The sequence below is a fragment of the Pinus tabuliformis genome, chromosome 7 (genome assembly GCF_031772625.1).
Source record: "Pinus tabuliformis cultivar Carrire ecotype Pingquan chromosome 7, CPIR1, whole genome shotgun sequence".
NCBI classification, from domain to species: Eukaryota; Viridiplantae; Streptophyta; class Pinopsida; order Pinales; family Pinaceae; genus Pinus; species Pinus tabuliformis.
The window spans coordinates 1061711746-1061729798 of record NC_142293.1 but is presented as its reverse complement, the minus strand read 5'-3'; the positions used below and the strand labels follow the sequence as shown (position 1 = coordinate 1061729798).

General features: G+C 39.4%; 1 protein-coding gene across 9 annotated transcripts in view; it reads left to right on the top strand.

Moving 5' to 3' along the window:
- Positions 1–18053, top strand: part of LOC149251293 (putative LRR receptor-like serine/threonine-protein kinase At1g51820) — a 338812-nt gene that overhangs the window by 171255 nt on the left and 149504 nt on the right. For all 9 annotated transcript variants that reach the window (XR_016266859.1, XM_089459343.1, XM_089459339.1 and 6 more), the window contains one exon: positions 5942–6033. Coding sequence is in view for 8 of the 9 variants with exons in the window: in XM_089459343.1 (XP_089315469.1) it covers positions 5942–6033 (92 nt within the window). In the remaining variant the exon portion in view is untranslated. The remainder of the gene's footprint in view (positions 1–5941; positions 6034–18053) is intronic.

Genomic DNA, 18053 nt, shown 5'->3' with positions numbered 1-18053 from the left:
AAGGCATGCTCCACCTCATCAAGCAATGCTCTATCCTGAAAAACCCGCCTGAATGCATCTTTTCTCCCCTGTGAGATTTCACCATCCATGTGAGTAGGGAATTTGCGAGAAGGTCCACCATTCAGCCACTCATGGATGTAGTATTTTGGGTTCAATGAGTGAGCCAAACAATGTAAAGGTGTGCAATTCTTGTCCCATCTGCTGACAAGAATATCCTGTATAGTACCACAGAAGGCCTCTGGTGATGTCTCATACTCGGGGTACCCACTCTGTAGAATAATGCTCCTCACAAACTCAATCATGGAATCCCATCCCTCATAAACCTCTCCTAGGATGGGTTTCTCTGTATCTGCAAATCGAAGCAAAGAAATGATAGGGTCCATGATCTGAATAATTAGATCTACCCTCTCCTACCAAGCATCATCTAGCACTGTGTCCTTCACTCTTTTAGAGGCTACTTGATCTGTCTTTTTCCAAAAAGACCAAAACTCAGAAATAACCATGGCCCCAAGAGCGGTCTTGACCTCCCTCAACCTCTTCAACATCATGAATGAAGAGGCAAACCATGTATCAGTGAAGATAATATTGGCGATATATCGCCGAATATCGGAAATATCGTGATATTTTTGGTGAGCCGAAATATCGCGATATTTTTGGCTCCCGAAAATATTGCGATATTTCCGAGATATCAACGATATCTCGGCAAAATACCGCGAGACGATATAAAATATCGCCGGGCGTGTTTTGCCGCGGCTAGAAAAAGGAAAAATCGTTTTTTTTCCTTCATTTTTGTTTCTGAGTGTTGGAGAAGGAAGGGGAAGAGTTTTGTGGTGGTTGTCAAGGAGGGTTTGAGGATAAAACAATGATTATCACCACAAACTAAGATTTCTTTGTGGATCAAAGATTGAAGAATAGTGAGACAAACTTCATTTCTTCCATTAACAGGTATGTTCTTAAAAACCCCTATGTTAATGATTTTTTCATAGATTTAGGGTTATGCTTGCTTGCCTCTTTGCCTACCAACATTTTGTTTCTTTGTTTTTTTCCATTTGCGATGATTTTCATTCCCATGAGCCAATGCAAGGGTTTTCTCCATATTTGGACAGTAAGCTTAATTTTTTTTCAACTTTCTTATGCACCCTCTTATTGCCATTTTTCATTCACATTGCAAAATGCAAATAATGTAGTAATTTTTTTTAAATGAGGTGGTTATTACTTATTATTTTTTGTGTTGGGGGGTTTAATGCCAATTTTTTGTTTTTTTTGTGCCCTAGGTTTGAATTAGTTCACTACAGATGTCAAATATGCCAAAAGCCTTGGACCCATTTTGGGAGTATGGGGAGGCTGTTGGTGAGGCAAATCAGGCATATATATCATGCAAATTGTGTGGGACCAAGATGTCAGGAGGGGTTACACGATTGAAATACAATCTAGCTAGACTCTCTGCACATGATGCAAATGTAATGCCTTGTATGGTTTCTAGTGCCGAGGTTATACAAAAAGTTCTTGAAGCAATTGCTGAACAAGACAGAAAGAAAGCTGCTAGGGAGAGGCCAATGGTCTCAGATAGATAGCTGCTAGTTTTATTTGTTTTGAAACTTTTGCTACATATAAGTTTATAACTCATGATGATGAATACTTTTAAAGTTTTATATATGTGATGTTATTTTGTTTGAGTCCTTGATTGGACAATTATCAGGGATCAACAGGGTATGTAATGTTATTTTGTTTGAGTCCTTGATTGGAAAATTATCAGGGATCAGCAGGATTTGGTATCGCCTTTGAAGTTTGATGTATCATTTCTATTTGACATCATATATATCAATGCCTTCTTCATATTTATGTGCCAATGTGTTTAGTTCATGTTGCTATTGCTTTATATGTTTAGAAATATGAAAAAAATGAAAATATTATGCATTTTTTTATGCTTGCCGATATTTTGCCGATACCGATATTTTCAACACTGCCATGTATCAGCAATCTTCAACAATGATAGATTGTTGTACTCCTTGTAGATAGTGAGGGCATTTATATGATTTTGCACAAAGTTACGGATATGTCATGCATCCTCAATAATGTTACCAATCCAAAGCACATCAGAAGCAATGGATTTCAGTGCTAAGTTCAATGAATGGACAATGCAAGGTGTCCAAAACACTTGTGGATATTTAGCTTCCACAATCATGCCAGCAGCCTTACAAACAGGTGCATTATCTGTAATGATTTGCACACAAGAATCAACACCTACATCTTCAATAACTTTAATAAATAACTCACCCATAAATTGTGCATCCTTGTATTCTCCAAGTGTATCCACTGCTTTCAAGAAAACTGGACCATTCAAGAAAGACACCATGAAGTTGATGATTGGGTGTCGTGCGAGATCTGTCCATCCATCAGAAACAATGCTAACCCCAGATGTTGGCCATGATGCTTTAATAAGCTCAAGCATTTTTTGCACCTCTTTTTTTGCCTTCGTTAACAATGTGGTTCTAAGCTTCTCTGAACCAGCAGGCACATACCATGATGGAGACCCGTGAGTTAGAGCTCGACACATCTCAATAAATAGAGGCGAGCGTGCAACATTAAATGATTGAAGTTTTGAATCTTGATAGAAAAAGAAGGCAATGGTGAGATCAAGCTCTTCCCGTTTCTCTTTTTGAAAAATCTTGTCCATTGGACCAAGTGAAATTGCTCTTCTTTTTGCTGCTTGTCCCCCAATAGAACTCTCAAGAGTCAAATGGAATTTTGGTGGTGCCTTTCCTCAAAAATGGAAGGGGGTCTTCATTCTTGTTTTTTCTTGATTTTGCAGTCACATTGCCATACCAACAATGAGCTCCTTTTCTATTTCTTTCCTCTTTTGTAAAGGAACAACTTTACAAGCTCCAAGTCCACAACCTAGTAAAGCCAACAAATGGTCTTTCACATGGTAATATGTGCTTTTGAAAGAAAAGTGGCAAAAGTTGCATCTCCATTGCACATTGCCTCCTCCCTTCCCCTTGGTGCTTGTCCCATCTTCTCTTGTGACATATTTCCACAAGGGATATTTCTCAATGTTGTCTTTAGGTCCTCCTCTTCCCTCAACATTACTTGCAACAGACTCTGATGATATTGGGGGAGGAGGGGCATCTCCAATGGAGACATTCTTCCCCTTCCTTTGCCCCCTAACTACTACCCTTGATTGAGCCATGAATATTGTAAAAAAAATAAACAAAACATGCACAAATTTGTAAAAAAAATTCATATACAAATTGCTGTAATAGAAATGCAAAAAAATAGAGATGAAATGCACTTGGTGCTTGAATCTCCTTGCCGAACGCTCCACACCCTTAGCTCCTTTCTCCAAACCCTTAGCTCCTTGCCCACAACTGAATGTATGCAAAACTAAAAGAGAGAAATGGTAAATCACTGATAGAATAGCGCGTTTTTATGCCCACGGGTTTCCCTTTTTTGGGATTCGAATCCCAAAATCGTGACACGTTGTGTCCTAACGTGACATGTGCGGGATTCGATCGTATCACGTTAGGACACGACGTGTCACGTTCTAGGATTCGAATCACCGTCGAATCGTGTCCGATTTGTGGGATTCGGACACGCAGGCCATTGCCAGCGAATACGATTTCATAGGATACAAGTCAACAAATTCAAGGATCTTGGGGAATAGGAAGAATCATGCCAAGACTCTTATAACCTCCGCTCGCCACTTGAAGCACAATTATGGTGATAGTAATAAATGCTTGCCTAAAAATCCAAGTATGCAATGAAAAGATTAGAAACAAGAAGGTAGATGGATGAAGATACTAATGATCATCTCCTTTTCTTCCACTCTTTCTTATAGCCAACAAAAGTCTAAAACTAGAGAAAGTCCAAGAATATAATTGAGCTTAAGCTCGAAGTTGCCTGAAACTAAACAAGAGTTCCCTCCTCATGGCTTCATGCACACAAAACTAGGGTGCTTTCATGAGTCAAGAAAGCAATAAAGCATGCAACATAAAACACCCTCCTCATTCACTAAAAAAGCTTTGCGATCTACTTGGAATCTCATAACTGAGAACATCCTCCTCCTGCTAAGAATAACCTAGGCGCATCCTTAATAGTTCTCCCATGTGAGGCACACTCCTTACTTGAAATAGTCAAGAAAACTCAAAAATAGAAGGTAAAAGCCTCCTCAAGTTATGTGCCCAACTCAAGAGATAGGCACACAATGGTCCAATAAAAGAGCACTCGTGCTTTGAGAATAGAAAGATCCTTCTCCAAGAAAAGCCTCTAGATGAAGTTTAGCAAACATATCCTCTTTAGAGTGGAAATGGAACATTCGTGCACTTCTCCAAGTCAATTCTCTCCTCTGAATAGATAGATCATGCTTGAAGAGTAAGTTAACAAAAGCAACGTCTTAGAATAAAAACTTTCATAGAGTACAAAAGTCAAGTTGAATAAGACCTTACTTAGAGTGCATGTCACCCCAAACCTGTAAAAAGCTTGGAGTACAAGTCAAGTCAAAGGTTAAGCTCTCAAGTTGGATGCACTAGCCAATAATAGATGACATAGGGATATCACTTCATATGTAATCAACTTCATCCTCTAGGAAACTTCTTGAGTGAGGAGCACCCTTCTTAGTTCAAAATGACATCAAACTTATTCACAAGTAGGTCACACTTCATCTAGGTCAAGTTACAAGATTAGATCATGAAAAATCACATGCCTAAAAAATGTACTAGGGCATTCACCTCCGTTGTTAATAATTAAAAATAGATGGCATTGGCGAATATCACATGTTTTTGAATCATTTGAAAATTGAAATCCATCTTCACAATTAAAAAAGTAATTTTGACGTACTTACTATTTTTAGGACCAGTGTTAACACTATTTTTACCTAGTTTTGTACCTTTCTTATAATCACTTGAAATATTTGGTTTTCTTCTCTATCACCATACAAACTTGTCCATGTATAGGATTTTCGGAAAATAAAAACCCTTATTTTGACCTAATTTTTCATGTTCTTTAATTATCACCAAAATCATCATACATGCTCTCCTCGATAAAGGTTATCTGGAACCTAATTTGTTCCCTAAAAGCAGAAATCCTAATTTTGACCTAATTTTTCACTTGAATCATCACCAAAATTAAAGCATATTCACTTCTCCATAAAGTGTATCCAAAAATATGATCATATCTACTTTTCCAAAATAGAAAATTTCCCAAAATAGCAAATCTTGGAAATCTGAAATTTACCCTTCTGAAGCTTCCTTTTTCACATTTGTGCATCAAGTATTGCATGTCATGTGCAAGCAGGGGGAACTTGTTGAAGTCAAGACAATTTTGAACTTTGTTTTGATATGAGTGTACACTGATCGCTGAAGAAAATTGCTCTAAAGATCTTAAACAAGAAACTTGTTCAATCTTCAACACTAGGATTGAAGATTTGGGACCATGTGCTCACTCTAGCTAAAGCATTCATAGACCATCAATGCTGAATCAATCAAGATGAACTTTGTTCATTTTGAGTGATAATAATTTCTATGATGAAAAAAGTATGAAAAATAGTTGCGATGCCCATGATGAATCTAATATTGCATGATTAGTTGTGTGATGCATACTCACTCAAATAGGATTACCACATTAGCAAATCCAATGTTATTCTTGCAATTGTAGCCTAGCAACCAATTATAGAAGATACTTGCATGAAAATTCTATATACAAAGGAAACATATGGTACTGGTATGGTTCATGGAAATGAGTTTGAATTCTAAACAACCAATTACTTTTGTCTTTTGTCATCATACTAATCTTGCACCTATGATAGTTTAAGCTGTTTTTTTTTTCGATGCTAAAATTTTATTTTAAAGCTATATATATTGCATTAATATATTCATGTTTTCTTTTTAGGTATTTTGTCTTTGACTAATAATGACGCATGTGGTTTTCATTTGATGTTATACAGGGGAATACCAGAAGGAGATTTTAAGTTGGTCCAAACGTATTGAAATTCTACTCGCTGTTGCACAAGGACTAGATTATTTACACTCTTTTAGTGTGAGTGTGAGGAATGGATTTAGAATATTGTTTTTTCTTTTATTTTCATATGGAAAGTGGAAACTTATATTTATTACTGAACAATGAAGAATAGATCAAGATGTATATAAAATTGCATACATACAAAATTGCATAGAAAACTTGTAGAGTAGATACTTGATTTTTATTCAGTATGTGTAAAATGGATGCCTTGTGAGAGAAATGTACATTTGTGACCAACATAATGGAGTAGAAGGACATATGAAATAATAACTTATCTCATATTATTTGGCAACAACTCTAAAGTACTATGCTAAATAGAGTACATTATAATATGACCATTATACTTTGTATTCTCTATCACCCTTCCGCAAGGGTCATATGTGTAACTAACCAAGCTTATTCCCCAAACTTTACAAACTTATCTAGACCAGGAAATTTGGTTAAGATGTTTGTATTTTTCTCTTGAGTTGTTATCTTATTGCTAGAACATGCAAGAGGCTAGGGCTTTGGAGCTAGAGGGGATGTCTCTGTAGGAATTTACAGGGTAAGTTCCTCAGAAAGAACACCAAAAGGACACCGCTCACAACCAGATCACAGATCAATACACCAGTATTTTTGACGTGGTTAAAACCCTCAAAGAGGGAAACAGTCCACGGCCTGCGCCAACGTGGCTACTACAGGTAATTTATTAATCAAAGAATGAAAATTTACATAAGCTTCTCTCATGCACGGATTACCCGAACAATGACCCTCCATGCGCTTTAAATAGAACTCATGGACCAATCGGGTGTCAAGCCACGGATCAAGTGTCGGTAATACCGAGGAGAGAATGAACCGTCGGATCACTACATATCGTGACCGTCGGATTGTAAGTTACAAAATGTACAACGGTAAAGAAACACACTTTACCTAACTCTATACCTAACTCTAAACTAGACCAAGTTGTACTTAACTATTTCCTATGTGTCGGAATATCCTAACATCCCCCCTTAAGAACAACTTGGGATAGGATTGAAGGATTTACAAATATGACACAATAGGAGAAGGAAGGAGGCACTAGAGCCTATCCCCCCTTAGTGACAACTTCCTGAACTCCAAGCATATATCGAAGTTTAGTGAACTTCGCCTCTGTGAGAGCCTTTGTGAAGATGTCTGCAACCTGATCATCTGTTGAACAATATTGCACTTCAAGAACATGGTCATGAATGAGCTTTCTGATGAAGTGCATGTGTAGTTCAATGTGTTTGCTGCGCTGATGCTGGACTGGATCTTTGCATAGCTGAATGGCACTTTGATTATCACACCAAAGTGTGGTTGGATGCTGCTGCTCAAAGCCAAACTCTGATAGGATCTGACGAAGCCACAAGGCTTCCTTACTAGCTTCCACGGCACCACGATACTCTGCTTCTGCTGACGAAAGAGAAATGGCAGCCTGTTTCTTACAAGCCCATGTAATAGGTCCTGAACCAAGAGTGAAGACATAACCGACAGTAGACTTCCGATCATCAGGGTCACCAGCCCAATCAGAATCAGTGAAACCAACTAATAGAGGAGCTGCTTTGGCACTGTAATGAATCCCAAACTGTACTGTACCTCGAACATAACGAAGTATTCTTTTAGCTGCTTTCCAATGACTTTCACGGGGGTTTTGCATAAAACGAGCAACAAGGCCAACAACAAAGGAAAGGTCAGGACGAGTATGGGTTAAATACAAGAGTTTTCCTACAAGTTGACGGTATAAGGTAGCATCAACTTCAGGAGAAGTACAAGAGACTGAAAGTTTGACTCCAGACTGAAAGGGAGAAGGGGCTGGCTTACAGTCTTCCATGTGAAAATGACGAAGAATATCACAAGCATACTTGGACTGGGAAAGGAAAATACCCTTCTTGGATTGCAAGACTTGAAGACCGAGAAAATAGTGTAAGTGTCCTAAGTCTGTCATTTCAAATTTCTTTTTAAGGCTGGACTTCACATGGTTTATAAGGTTGGGATCAATACCAGTAAGAATAAGATCATCAACATAAAGAACAAGGATGATAAGAGAGTTGCCCACTTTCTTGGTGTAGACAGTATTGTCAGAATAACACCTAGAAAAGCCAGATTCTAAAAGAAAGCTATCCATTTTGGCATACCAAGCCCGAGGAGCTTGCTTGAGACCATAAAGGGATTTCTTAAGTCGACAAACAAGGCTGGAGTCTGTTTGTATGAAGCCAATGGGTTGTTCCATATAGATTTCTTCCTGCAAGTCCCCATGCAAGAAGGCAGATTTAACATCCATCTGATGGACTTCCCATTTTAAAGAGGCAGCAAGGGAAAGAACAAGGCGGATAGAGTTCATTTTGGCAACAGGGGAGAAGGTTTCAGTGTAGTCAATGCCTTCAACCTGTGAAAAGCCCTTAGCAACAAGACGAGCTTTATGTTTATCAATTTTCCCATCTGGTCCATACTTGGTTCTGTAAACCCATTTACATCTAACAAGTTTGCGTCCCTTTGGTAGAGGAACAAGATCCCATGTATCATTTGCCAACAATGAATGATATTCTTCATTCATAGCTGCTTCCCAATGTGGATGGCCTGAAGCTTCTGCAAAAGTGTCAGGATCATGATTTACTGGAGCTTGAGCCAGTAAAGAAGAGGCTCTTTCAAACTGAGAACGTGTACGTCGCTGATCTGAAGGATCACCGGCAAGATCACCTGCTGCATCCCGAGTAGCACGGACCCATCTTGGAAGTTGAGGATCCTGAGAAGGTGGGGGAGGATTATCATCCTCACTTTCATCATCTGAAGAAGAAATGTTTTCAAAAGTAGAAGAGATAGGAAGAGGTGGCACATCCGCCGGACTAGGCTCGCAGGCCGATTTATTTTCATCAAATTTTACATCTCTTCTAATGATAACATTTTTGGACTTAAATGGAATAAGTCTATAACCTTTTACATCTTCAGAATATCCAACAAAAGTACATTTCTCACTCTTAGGTTCTAAAGCTTTATGCTTTTCATCTGGAATATGGGCCCATGCTTCACTTCCAAAAACACGAAAGTGACTTACATCTGGTTTAATGGAACTCCAAGCTTCTTCTGGAGTGATATTCTCTAGAACCTTAGTAGGAGTGCGATTGATTATATAATTTGCACAATTAATTGCTTCGGCCCAAAAACTAAGACTGAGTCCTTTAGATTGCAGCATACAATTAGCCATTTCCTTTAAGGTGCGATTTTTCCTTTCAGCTACACCATTTTGTTGTGGAGTGTATGGAACAGTATGTTGCATTTGAATTCCATTTTCGGTGCAAAAGTTGATGAATGTGTTTTTAACATATTCTCCACCATTATCAGTTCTTAGCTTAAGAATTTGATGTCCAGATTGTTTTTCAACAAAGGCTTTGAAGGCCAAAAATGTGTTAAATACTTCGCTCTTGAGTTTTAAGAAGTATACCCAAGTGCGTCTGGAGAAATCATCAATGAAAGTTAAGAAATACTTGCAGCCAGAGAATGAAGCAACAGGAAGTGGACCACATAAATCACTGTGCACAAGCTGTAAAGGGGCTGAGGCGTGCCAAGAGGCACGTTTGTCAAAACTGTCCCGATGATGTTTTCCGAGTACACATCCGGAACAAACACCATCTCTGCAAGATACCATAGGAAGACCTGTCACCATATTTTCTTTACATAGATGCTGAAGGGAGCGATAGTTTAAGTGACCAAATCGCTCATGCCAAAGTTTGCTCACTTCATCATTATGAGCAACAAATACTGAGGGAAGATTTGATGACCCAAAGTTGTGAAACTTATACAACCTTGTGGAATCATCAGCAATACCAGTAGCTAGAATCTGTTTAGGATCTCTCAGATCCTTGATTACAACATCATGAGGTGAAAATTCAACAATTTTACCTTCACCTGAATGAGTTATCTGATATACAGATAGAAGGTTGCAGGATAAGGTTGGAACACATAATACATCATTAAACTGACCATTGTCTAGATGAACAGTTCCAGTCCCTACAACATTAAGAGATCTATCATCACCAACATATATATTTTTGGTGTTACAATCATTTAAAGAAGAAAACATGGCTTGGTTTTTGGCCATGTGATAAGAGGCTCCAGAATCAATGAGCCACTCATGAGAATGAGAAGAAGAAGATACATTTAATGCATAACCAGACTGAGGTGATTGACAGCGACATGCAGAAAGTGCCATTCCTGAAGATGAAGTTGAAGTTGAAGTTGAAGAATGCTCTACATGGATGTTATGTTTCTTCATTGCGGCTTCCAAGGCTTCCATCTTCTTAAAGCATTTAGATTCTAAGTGGCCATCTCGATTACAAAAGTTACAATGTCTATCAATCTTCTTCCATTTGTTTTTATTGGTCTTATCATTTTGCTGAAATGATCTTTCATTTTGAGGCTGAGTTTGCTTAGGACCATTCTTTTGAGGATATGACTTCTTAGGATTCTTTGAATTTGGTTGCTGCTGGGGGGCTAACGCTTTCGTGGAAGAGTTTCCAAGATTAAGAAGACCAAGGTGTAAGAGTTTTTCTTGTTCTCTTATTAAAGAATCACAAAAAGAGTCAAAGGAAGGGGTCTTGTAGTCTTTTCCTTGACAAATGAAAGCTTCCCTTGTAGAATGGAAGGTGGAAACAAATACAGAGTAGGCTGGTCCCAACTTAGTAAGGATGGAATAAATAAGGTTACTATCTTCTTTCTTAACCTTAACACCTTCCAAAAGATATCTAAGGGTCTTGAATTTGGACAAGAAATCTTCAATGCAAGAAAAATTATTAGGATCCAATGTAAGCAACTCATTTTCAAGTTGATGGGCTCTAATTTCATTTTTAATCCCAAAAACTTTAGTGAGTTTTTCCAATGCTTCATGAGGAGTCTCAAGTTCTGCAATATGGAATCTAAGATCAGGAGAAATAGACATCCCTATCAAACCACGTGCTTGATCTTGTCTATTTTCCCATTTTGCAGCCTTGTCTTCATCTTTGGGTTTCTTCTCTTGGTCTGTGGCTATTCTGTAGAGACCTTTACTTCTAAGTAAATCTTCCATGTAGGCTATCCATTGAAAGTAGTTAGTGCTGTCAAGAATGACTTGGCATGGACTTTCCATTTTTTTTAAAAAAAACTGAAGCTGAAGATGCTGAAAGTAAGTGTTCCAATGGATAGATCTCGAAAAATTAGGTTGTTTTAAAAGAAACGGCTCTGAAAAAGGCTTCCGGATGAAGAAGTTATGGCTTTTTGAAAAAAAAATTGTTGAAGTTGCCGGCAAAGTGCGCGAATGTGCGGAAATGAAAAAATCCGCCCCCACAAAATGGAGACTTGAACCCAAGACCTCTACTCTCTTAAAATAGCTTTGAACCAATTGATCTATACAAAAAATTTGAGAGAGAGAGAGAGGGGGGGGGCCTTGGTTTGCGTGCTTGCCTTGAGAAAGCTCTTTTTCCCTACAAAACACAAAACACAAAACCCAACACGAATATGCAAAGAAAAATGAACCTTGCGGCTCGAAGTTAGCTTTAGCCAAAAAACTAGATATTTTAAAAAATGAACCTTGTGGCTCAAAGTTAGCTTTAGCCGAAAAACTAAATATTTTTCTCAATGTTTCTGATTTTCCGAGATCACACTAAGGTGCAGGGAAAAGAGCATACGCATGAGAAAAATCCTTCCTTTCTGTTTCTGATTTGCCCAGATCGCACAGAGTCGCAGGGCAAAGAGCATACGCAGAAATGAAAGGTATAGATCCGGTTAAAAAAACTAAATAAACCGAAACCGAAATAAGCAGAGAGAAGATAACAGTAAACTGCAAATAAAGACTGTATACTTCCAGATCTTAAAAATGACGCAGATAGGGCTATCGGAAACCTTTTCGCGTGAAACGAAAGGGGTTCCTCACTGGAACAGATGCTCCGAACACAACAGAGCAGTCCTCTCGACCCGAAAGCAGTCAGAAACAGCAGATCTAGGAAACGGTAGCCGCATGCAGTTCTACCGGCTTCAGATTTGGATCACCAACGGACGCGGCCCTCAAATAGCTCCGATACCATGTAGGAATTTACAGGGTAAGTTCCTCAGAAAGAACACCAAAAGGACACCGCTCACAACCAGATCACAGATCAATACAACAGTATTTTTGACGTGGTTAAAACCCTCAAAGAGGGAAACAGTCCACGGCCTGCGCCAACGTGGCTACTACAGGCAATTTATTAATCAAAGAATGAAAATTTACATAAGCTTCTCTCATGCACGGATTACCCGAACAATGACCCTCCATGCGCTTTAAATAGAACTCATGGACCAATCGGGTGTCAAGCCACGGATCAAGTGTCGGTAATACCGAGGAGAGAATGAACCGTCGGATCACTACATATCGTGACCGTCGGATTGTAAGTTACAAAATGTACAACGGTAAAGAAACACACTTTACCTAACTCTATACCTAACTCTAAACTAGACCAAGTTGTACTTAACTATTTCCTATGTGTCGGAATATCCTAACAGTCTCTACACATTTTGATGCACGATATTTTGTTGAGGATACTTTTGAGGCGTTGTCACTTCTCCCAAGGAAAATTTGCATATTTTGAGTCATGATTATCTTCATTAGTGTTGTTACCTCCAAGATTTGCACACGAGTTTAAACTTCTAGCCTCTAGGCACAAACCCTAGGTGAACTTGTGGACGTTCTTCCCATTGTCACCTTAGTATAAATTCCCTTCATTATAGGCTGGCTCTTCTCCAACACAAAGGGGATTTCCCTAGATTAAATCACTATTTTGTATATTACAAATCCAAAAATCACATTAGTGATTCCCGTGTTTAATGATCTTCTTTAGAATAAAAGGACGAGAACACAAGCAAGATTGAGTGCCTTGTCCTCTGGGCAAATGGAGTCAAATCAATACTCGAAAGAAGCTTTATAACACGAGGGAAATCAATCAACAACTTATGTTATATGTGAACATCCAATTAATTCAATCATATTGATGCAAAGAATTACTTGATAGGCTCATTAAGTTGCTTTTTCATTTTCAACTCAAAACCAACAAGCATATGATGCAATCAAGAAAGCAAATATATTAGCAACAACCATAAAATGGGAGTGAACAACAACCTTAATCTTAATTAACTAACATTGATTATCTCTCCAATACCTCTCAAATAACAATGAATACCTCTCCAAAACGTCATTCTCTAGCATCCAAACAATCCACAAGTACCCAAACAATTCACAAGGAATGTGTTGTTAGTTTTTGTAGCATCAGATGTGTTCTAGCCACGAAATTTGGTGGAGAGGTTAAAATACATGTATTCTCCAAAACCCAAAAATCGTTTCTAGAAATTCCAACTAGAGATGACTTAATTAAAATAATTAATCATTTTTTAATGGTGCCTAAGTCTAAACTTAGAAAAACTGATTAATTAAAGGGTATTATTTAAGTCATGTGAGAATCTTCTAGAAGAAGATATGGATCGAGTTCTAGTTAATCTTAGCCATCAATTATGTTTTAATCTTGGCCGTTGATGTCTCAACGAGAGATTATAAGAAGAAATTTGATGGGGGTTGGAGAACAAACTTGAGATACCAAGGAATTCGATTTTGCTGGGAAATCGACCTTCAGAGTAGCAGCCGTGTGTTGCTGGAGGTGATTTAGTAAGATCGAAGCAGTGAGAGAGGGGCAGGGATAGTAAGGCTGGGAGGAAGATTTTCCAGCCTGGTGAGTGCATAGTAGAGAGACAGAGAGTTCCAAAGAGAGGCAGCGCAATGCTTCTAAGGGGAAGCCATATTTTGCTAGGGAGAAGCAGTGATTCAGTGCCAAAAGCCGGAGTGGGAGCCCGGAGGCCAGGAGAGTCCATTTCCCAAACAACAGTTGATTAGTTGGAGAGAGAGATGCTGGTCCGAGTTGTATGACGTGGAATTGCGTAGGTTGGCACAGGGACTGCACAAAGGCAACAGAGAGCATCTCATCTTGAGCCAAGGTCAGTGTCAGATCACCGGTGGAAGTGAGATTTTTCTCACTAGATTTTTGTCAGTCATTTCTCTGTATGGATCAGTGTTGCAGGGGAGCGCCCCCCACCTTCGAACCCGCTCCCGAAGCGCGCTCCGGGCGGGAGCGGGTCGGGAGCGCGCTCCCAAAATCGCTCCCGGACGGGAGCGATTTTCGGGAGCGCGCTCCCGTAAAAAAATTTACGCTCCCTGGTCTGTTAGGGAGCGATTCAGGGAGCAATCGCTCCCGCGCTCCCGGAGCGTTTTTAATGCCCGGGAGCGATCGGGGAGCGATCGCTCCCTGATCGCTCCCGGGCATTAAAAAACGCTCCGGGAGCGATTTCAGACGGGCCGGGAGCGGTGCGGCGGAAAAAAAAATCCGCCGGACCCGAAATTTCCAAAAATTTTAGAATTTTTTTATTTATTTTATAAACCCAATGGGCCAAAAAAATTTCATTTCAACTTCATTGAGCAAGAGATTGAGAGCTGGAGCAAGAGCAAAGGAGCAAGGAGCAAGAGCTGAGGAGCAAGGAGCCAGAGCTGAGGAGCGAGGAGCAAGTGCCAAGGAGCGAGGAGCAAGCCTGCAGAGGTAAGTAACTTAATCATTTAGTTAGTTTAGCTGGTTAGGTAGTTAATTTGGTTAGTTTAATTTAGCTGTTTGAGTTTAAAGATCATGTATTTAAATTAAATTAATAAATTAAATGAATTAATCCTAATAAACTAAATTAATTTGCAGATTCAAGACTCAAACCCTACAAACATCAAACACCATGGACCTGGGGATATTTATTGGCATTTTCCTCTTCCTGGTCCCTTTTATGGTTATTATGGTGGTGGAGAGTAGGAAACGGAGGGGGCCTGAAACTGAAGAGGTGGATGAAGAAGCCGGAGGAAGTCAAATGGGTGAAAACCCCAGTGAGGAGGAGGTGGAGGAGGGTGAACATGACCCTCAAAAAACTAAACAAGACCAAACTCCATTGTGGAAATATGTTCACAGGGCTGAAACAGGGAGAGGGGGTGGAACCACTAAATTTCATTGCCCCCATTGCAACACTGATTACACAGGCTCATACACCCGTGCTAGAAGACACCTCTGCGGGAAAAGGCCATGGGATGGAGAGAAACAAATAGGAATCAAAACTTGTGCAGCGGTGTCAACAGCAGATAGAGCCAAATACATAAAGGAAGAGGAGGACGCCCAATACAGAACAAAAAGATCAAGGGGTTTCTTTGAACCAATCTCACCATCACAAAGAACTCCTTCAGCATCCTCCCAAGGCAGTGGATATGGACATGGAGGCACAGGGTCATCATCTTTAAGGCGTAGAACCATATCAGATTTCCTTGATGAGGGGTGTAGGAATGATGTGGATTCAAAAGTTTACAGGTTCCTCTATGCATGTGGGATACCATTCAATGTTCTACGCTCACTTTATTGGCACGAAATGGTTTCTGCCATAAATGATGCCCCTAAAGGATACAAGAGCCCTGGGTATGACAAGGCAAGAACTGTTGGCCTTGATCATGAAAAAGCAAAAATATCACATTCTTTGAATAAAATGACAAGTTCTTGGACTGACAATGGGGTATCCATTGTATCTGATGGATGGACAAATGTAAAAGGCAAGCCATTGATAAGTGTTGTTGCTGTGTCCCGAAGTGGTCCCATCTTTCTAGCTGCACATGATTACTCAGACATGTTCAAGACCGCTATCAACATTGCAAAAGCATTGCTTGAAACAATTGAGCGTATTGGCCCATACAATGTCATCCAAGTCATCACTGATAATGCTCCTAATTGTAAGGCAGCGGGAGCAATTATTGAGGATAAATACCCGAACATATTTTGGTCTGGATGTTTGGTTCACACATTGAACCTTCTGTTGCATGATATTGTCAAAAACAAAAATGAACAATACCAATGGATTGGTGATTTGTACAAGAAAGGAAAAAAAATGATAAAATTTATTACAAATCATAGCAATACCCATGGCCTTTTCCGCAGTCACTCGAGATTGGAGTTGCTGAAGATTGCGAGGACTAGATTTGGTAGCTATTACCTCACCTTCAGGCGCCTTTTGAAGGTAAGAGAGGCATTAGCTAGCATGGTATCAAGTCCACATTGGCAGGTGTTAAAGGAAAGGGCTACAAATGTAGCTGACATGGCAGGTTTTGAAATGGTGGAGGAGGCCACTCTTGATGGGCAGTTTTGGACAACTGTGAGACGGGTATTGGATTTCACCAAGCCAATTTATAACATGATTCGGTTTGCAGATACAGACAAACCAGTGATTGGCGAGGTGTATGAGCAAATGGATACCATGTTGGGGGAAATAAAAGACATTGTTCATAATAAAGATCCCAACTTGTACAAACTGATTCATGATTGTGTGTGTGAACGGTGGAATAGGCTTAACCTTCCACTACATTGCTTGGCGTATATCCTTACGCCAAAATACTACTCAGAATCTTGGTTGGGCAAACCTGCAGCAGGGGTGGTGTTAGGACCAAACCCCATTTAGATCAAGAGGTAACTAGAGGATATCTGGAAGCATTAGAAAAGTTGGTGCCTGACAGGGAGGAATGTGTAGCTGTGCGCCTTGAAATAGGCAGATACTTCAGTGGCAGTGGTTTGTATGGTAACTTCCATGCAATGGACGACAAAGATAAATTTGATTCTCTCGCATGGTGGGAAACATATGGCGGCCACGGACTTTTGCCAAAATTGGCAAAAAAAGTTCTTTCACAGGTTGTAAATTCTTCTTCTGCAGAGAGGTGTTGGAGCACCTACAGTTATATACATAATGTGAAAAGAAACAGACTCAACGAAAACCGAGCAGAAAGCTTGGTTTATGTGAACTACAACTTGAGGTTGTTGAGCCATTACTGTGATTGGGCTAATGAAGATCCCACATATAAAATTTGGGACAATCACCCTGAGGACGACAATTTGGAGGATGGAATTGTACATATTGAAGAACTAGAAGAGGAGCTTGTACGGGATGAAAATGAAGCCGCTGCAGAAGCCATGCCACCTCCACCTCCACCATCCAGTAGCAGTTCTCGGGGCCCGAGTCTTGTTCCATTGCTGTCGCCACCTCCATCGACACCCTCGCGTGGAGGCTCTAGTTCTGGTCGTCGGTCTGTGCGGGAGACTCCTAGAAGACCACCACGACCTGCTTATACTCCTGGAGACTCTCGTGGCAAGGGCCACTTGTAGATTTACAGTTTACTTGTCTTTTTTAGTTTCTATTAGACTTTAGTTTTCATAACTGTTGAGTTTTGAGTCCTTGACTCTTGACTCTTTCATATCATTATGACATTATGATATTTTTTGTAAACATTATATCATTGTGACAATGAAAATTTGAAGTTTGAAGTTGGGCCTTGGCAATTATAACTCATTGGTAATGATTGTGAATTATGAATATGATGCTTTGTGAAAGACTAAAGTTGTTTCATTTCATCTCATTATTCATGTTTCATTTTATAAATTTTTAACATTTCATATCATGTTAACAGTTAGAAGTTAGGACTTAGAAATATCTTCGATATTACTTCTTGTAATGGTTAAACTTGGCTTACAAGTACAACTTGTTACTTTGGTGATCAATGATGATAAATGTTATTGAATTTTCAATTCTGAAAGCTTGAAGTTGAAACTTTAATATTGAATTTGATGAATCATGATTTATAAGACTCATGGACATGGTTGATGACGATTATAATTTCTAGATGATTGATGTGATATGGTTCAATGATCAATTTATGTTTTTTTATGTTTTTTATGTCTATTTATGTTTTTTATGTCTATTTCATCATTCTACATGTTTTTGTTGACATATATGTATCAAAAATTAAAAAATATAAAAAATATATATATTTTTAAAAAATCGCTCCCCGATTCGCTCCCAAACCGGGAGCTTCTGAAAATGGTCGCTCCCGCTCCCGCTTCCGCTCCCGCTCCCCGCTCCCGCTCCCGCTCCTAAGTAACATTGGTATGGATTGCTAGATTTGAGCTTCCATAGATTTGTACTTAGATTTACTA